Source organism: Mandrillus leucophaeus, unplaced genomic scaffold (assembly GCF_000951045.1).
Source record: "Mandrillus leucophaeus isolate KB7577 unplaced genomic scaffold, Mleu.le_1.0 Scaffold272, whole genome shotgun sequence".
Lineage (NCBI taxonomy): Eukaryota > Metazoa > Chordata > Mammalia > Primates > Cercopithecidae > Mandrillus > Mandrillus leucophaeus.
In genome coordinates, this window is record NW_012102832.1 from 33,279 (window position 1) to 38,717 (window position 5,439).

Consider the following 5,439-nt stretch of genomic DNA (forward strand, 5'->3'; position numbering starts at 1 on the left):
CATATAGAAGGGCAAAGAGCTAGGCATAGTCAAGGCACATCAGAAGAAGAAATTTTAAAAAGAGGGCTTTGCTCTACCAGAAGTAGTATGTGAGACTACTACCATGGGCAAAAGAAAGACTATTCAACAAAAGCAAACAGGAAAAATTGGAAAACAAAAACAAAAATGAATCCTTCCCTCACACAATACACTAAAAGGAATTAAATGTCAAATGCAAAACTTCAAATTCTATGGAAAAAAAAATACAGATGAATATCTTTCTAACCTTCAAGCAGAAAGAGTTTTCTCAAACGAGACAAGGAAACGCACTAACTATAAAATGTTGGCCAGGTGTGGTGGCTCATGACTGTAACATCAACACTTTGGGAGGTCAAAGCGAGAGGGTTACTTGAGGTCAGGAGTTCAAGATCAGCTTGGGTAATATAGCGAGATCTCATCTCTACAAAAAAAAAATTTAAATTAGCCAGCATGGTGGCACATGCCTGTAGTCCTAACTACTGGGGAGGCTGAGTGGAAGGATCACTTGAGGTCAGGAGTTTGCGGCTGCAGTGAGCTATAATGATACCACTGCACTCTAGCCTGGATGACAGAACAAGACCCTCCCTGTCTTTTAAAACAAACAAACAAAAAAGTAAAATTGTTAAATTTAACTTCATTAAAACTACAAATTTTTGTTCATCAGAAAACCACTTTAAAGAAAATGAAAAGAAGAACAATAATCTAGAGGAAGATAATTGCAATATAAATAACCAAATAATGGTTGATATCAAATCGAGAACGTATAAAGAACCAGAACCAATGAGAAAAAGACAAATACCCTAACAGCAATATGAGCGAAAGACATGAACAAATCATTTTACAAACCTGTGATTAGAAAACATAGGAAGAAAGGCTCAACCTTACTACTGCTGAAACAAAGAAAGAAACTCAACATGTTCTCTTGTACATTATTGGTGAGAGTGTAAATTAGTAATTTGGCATTCTCCTGTTAAATTGTACATTCACATACCATTTGCAGATACAGACTTGACTCGAGAAATTTTAGTACTTGTGTGCCTGAAGACACATTAAGAAATATTTTTAAAACTGTTCATAACAAAAATGTGTAAATTGCCAACAGGAAAATAGATAAGTAAATTATAGCAAACATACACATAATGGAATATCATACAAAAATGGTAATTTCACATGGCTAATTATTTATTTATTTTTTTAATCCTTGAATAACCCTAGAGATAAAGGTGGAGGGCTGCTAGAAATGCAAAGAGAAATTAAGTGCCACCCCCTCACAGCGTCCTGCACCTCCGCTCCCAGTCCAGCCCTTGGCCTTGCCCTCACACCCCTCCTTCCAAGGTCAGGGTGCACACAGGGCAAGGGATGCTTCTCTGTCTGTCGCAAGATGCCTTAAGAGGTAGCGTCAACCATTCCCCTGAGTGCTGAAGGTAGGACATGTGGCCTTGCTGTAACTCAGCTGGAGTCATTTCAGGGTTTTAGCAGGTTCCCCATAAATGAAAGCCAACAGAACACCTTGGGTACACCAGCTTGGGTACAACCCCCAATTGAGTCCCCATCCATGTCCCCCCCATGCTGGTACTGAGGCAGGCACATTCAACAGTTTTATGTTTATTTTCAGAAAGTGATGAAGACAAAAGAAATATATCCAGACACCACTCTCTGTACAATAAATAGCCTCCCCCATTCAAAAAAAGAAAAAGAAAAAGAAAAAACACACACCCACACACAACCACCACAAACAATATCTTGCTTCTTGAGATATGCGCCATTTCCCCCTTTCCAGCCCCTTTCTCTGATCCCCGCTGTGTTTGAGCAGGGGAAGCCCAGGCCAGCCGCCCAAAGTCAGGTGAGTCCTTTCCCTGACCCTGGCTCGCTGATGGTGATAAAATAAGTGTATTTGTTCTTTTTAGATCAGGGATTAACATATACGCCAACAAAAAGGTTGATAGTTACTGTACAAAGGAAGAAAGTGGAGTCTCCTGCTCCCATGTCCCACACCTGACCCCTCCCACCCCTCTAGATGCAAAAAACTCCTTCATGTCCAAGACGTTCTCGTTGTCTTTTCTCCACCTGGAAACCAAGAGCAAGACACAGCACCAGGTAAACAACTGTAGTTAGGGCAGAGGACGGGGCAAGGGGACACCCCTCTCAGGTTTCATCGTGGACCAGGAAGCATCTGGTGAACCCCAAAATCCTTCTTGAGCCCCACTTCCCCAACCAACTACTAAACAGAGAAGGGCCAGAGGGAGCGGGGGCCTTCTCAGTCCTTCATCTGTTTCCCAAATTAGTCGGCGTCCTCCAGCCTAATAACACTGTTTCTGTTCCTTTCATCGTGTCATCTTCTCAGTTGGGAAAATAGTTATAAAACTGGCCTTCAGTTTCCTTATCAAAGGGAGAAGGTGCCCCAGCAGGGGAGGAGCTGTCACCACTGGAAGGATAGGGGGACACGCGCCTCCTCTTAGAGTCTCCTTCGCCCAGTCCTGAATCACTGGATTCCGGCCGGATGGGGGCGATCTCAGTCCACACCAAGGGGGGACCCTGGTCCTCTGGTCCCCGTCCCTCTGAGCCTCCAGGGCTGGGTTCCATGGGCAGAGTCCGCATGGGGCGGAACCAGCTGGCCGGGCCCATCTTGGGAGGGTACTGGGGGGCCACAGGCCAGCCAGCTCCGGGTGCCAGGACCTCCTGGCCTCGGTAGTAGGACATGGTGGGCCCAGGGGCAGAGGGCAGGAATGCAGGCTTCATGCTGACTGCTCGAAACTCAGCCTCATAGCTGTGGTCCCGCGGGGCCCCCAGCCAGTAAGGCTGGGGAACCACATCCTTCGCCTGGCCAGGAAGGTCAGGGTAGAAGCGGCTGGGAACAGGATACTGGTTGGGTAGGAGAGGAGAGTAGTGATCTCCCCCAAGGAATTGACAGTTGGGTCCAGGTGGGGAGGGGATGCTGTTGTCAACAGATGCGTACATGCTAGAAGAAAATAGAAGGCAAGACAACGGGTCACAAGCAGAACCAGTCACCTGTGAGCCTACCTGTTTCACACATTCCTTCCCTGCCCCTCCTTCCCTGGCCTGCCCACCTCTAGCACCTGCCCCCACTCTCCTGTTCTCAGGCGCAGGGAGAGGATGTGTCTCAGGAGGGACCAAAGCTGAGTTGAACCCAGTAGCACTTACGACTCAAAGTTCTCCCGGAATCCTTTGGCAAAGGGGTTATTATCAATTTTCAGCTGAGTAATCTAGAGAGAAGGGAAATGGAGTCACCTGAGTCCTGAGTCTGGGGTTCGGGAACTTTCCAAATCCCTCCCAAGGAAGACAGTGGGCCCCACTCTGCCCTCCTTCCCACCGGGGCTCAGGCAGCCCTCACCTCGGCATTCTGGTAGGCAGTCACAGCAATGAACTGGGTTTCTTGGAAAGTAAAGATATGCGTGTTGGAAGCATTGCAGGCTGCCTCTGGTTCTCCGTCATTCACCTCAACGATATGCAGCCGGGGCTGGTACTTATGGAGGGACTGGAGCACAATCATCTGTAGACAGAGTGAGACGGTTGTAGGGGTGGGGAGGAGGGACTTCAAGGATCCCATCACCCCCACCAACAGCTGGCCCCACATGAGGCTAGCAAACACCCTGAGGTCATCCTGTCCATTCCCCTGCCCTACCACCATGTAACTTCCCCCAAGCTTTCCAACTCCAGTGTCCGGACTCTTTGGGGCACCAATTCTAGTCTCTTGCCCCCTCTTCTACCTCCAGATGTCAATTGAGACCAAGGTATCAGCACAAACAGGGCTTTTAGGGCAAGGGCACTTTTTTTTCTTTTTTCTTTTTCTTTTTTTTTTTTTTAACATGGACCCTCTTTGTCACCTAGGCTGGAGTGCAGTGGCATGATCTCAGCTCAATGCAACCTCTGCCTCCCAGGTTCAAGCAATTCTCCTGCCTTAGCTTCCTGAGTAGCTGGGATTATAGGCGCCCACCACCACACTTGGCTAAATTTTGTATTTTTAGTAGAGACGGGGTTTTATCATCTTGGCCAGGCTGGTCTTGAACTCTTGACCTCGTGATCCACCCACCTCAGCCTCCCAAAGTGCTGGGATTATGGGCGTGAGCCACCGCACCCAGCCAGCAAGGGCACTTTTAACAGGATTGTTCAACCTAGAGAAACTCGGCATCTATTCCCTGGGACCACAGGGTCAAACTCTGTGCCTTTCATGGTGCCGGAGCAAAATGGCAACCCATGATTTGGTGAAGAAACCCTGAGGCTGGGTTGGCCTGTGTGGTCCGAATATGACCCCTGTCCAAGATTCAGCTTCATCCCATCTCATCTTCCTCCCAAGGTGGGTGAGAAACAGCCAGAGTTTAGGAAGGAAGAAAAATGACCCTTCCTTTAGGACAGAAGAAAACGAATCTTCCTTCCGTTAGGAAGGAAGAAAAAATGAACCAAACTGGCCCCACAGGACCCTTGTGGCCTTGGAGGTCTCAGATCCAAGGTGGGGAGCAGCACGAGGCTACCTTTTGAAGAGCAAGTCCTACCTGGGTCACATTGTTGGACGCCCCCTTGTTGTTTGTGAGCTTTAGTTTCCCAAATGAAACTTCCTGGCGCATCCAGTGTGCTCCCGTGTTGGGGGAATCTGGGTGGACGTACAGGCGGTTTCCTGTGGACAGTTCACCTCTTTGACATGCAGCCCCCAGAACAGAACCCTGGTGATGTGGGGCTTTGCCTGTCCCGAGAGGGACGTAAGGAAGGACGCAGGGGGAGAACCAGGCAGGGAAGGGTAGATGACTCAACAGAGGACAGGCTAGAGCAAAGCAGGAAGCCAGAAAGAGGTGGGATGCAGTGGCTTGGGATGGAGTGGGAGGGGGATTAAAGGTCTAGGAATTAGGGGTAGGGGCCTGAGGGGCCCACCAGGGGGCGCCCAGTCCCAGTGAAACAGAGCCCTCCGCTCCCAGGGGTCGCGCACCTGGCATGCTGCCCTCGGCCTTTCCACACTGCACCCACTTGCCGCTCTGGTACCGCCAGTGGTGCTGGTCCACCAAGACCACGTCCACAAACATCCTGTAGTGGCTAGTGGGCTCCAGCCCAGCCACCGTAAATGACAGGAATGGGAACATCCGCCTGGAGAGAAGAGAGAAACCCCCCAGCACCCATCAGCTCCAGCTCGACAGCCAGTCCCCCCTGCAACAGCGCCCAGGCATCAGTGGTGTGCTGTAGCCGGCTTCCTCCCACTTACAAGAACCAGCTGGAAGGTGTTTAGGGAGTTTGCCAGCCAGTGGTTAAACACAGCCATAATTAAAAATTAAATTATATAAACTTGCAATGCAAGACATTATATTAACAGTCAAAGTAGGCCGGGTGCAGTGGCTCATGCCTGTAATCCCAGCACTTTGGGAGGCCGAGGTGGGCGGATCACCTGAGGTCAAGAGTTCGAGACCAGCCTGGCCA

At 49.3% G+C, this 5,439-nt stretch overlaps 1 protein-coding gene across 1 annotated transcript in view; it reads right to left on the bottom strand.

The window, feature by feature from the left end:
* Positions 1 to 1,610: 1,610 nt before the first annotated feature.
* The window catches only part of TBX21 (T-box 21), a 15,863-nt gene continuing 12,034 nt past the window's right edge, over positions 1,611 to 5,439 (bottom strand). Inside the window, exons 2-6 of the mRNA XM_011984693.1 lie at positions 4,958 to 5,112; positions 4,530 to 4,651; positions 3,371 to 3,529; positions 3,181 to 3,242; positions 1,611 to 2,977 (exon numbers count right to left, since the gene is read on the bottom strand). Coding sequence (XP_011840083.1) covers positions 2,359 to 2,977; positions 3,181 to 3,242; positions 3,371 to 3,529; positions 4,530 to 4,651; positions 4,958 to 5,112 — 1,117 coding nt within the window. The 3' untranslated portion in view covers positions 1,611 to 2,358. The remainder of the gene's footprint in view (positions 2,978 to 3,180; positions 3,243 to 3,370; positions 3,530 to 4,529; positions 4,652 to 4,957; positions 5,113 to 5,439) is intronic.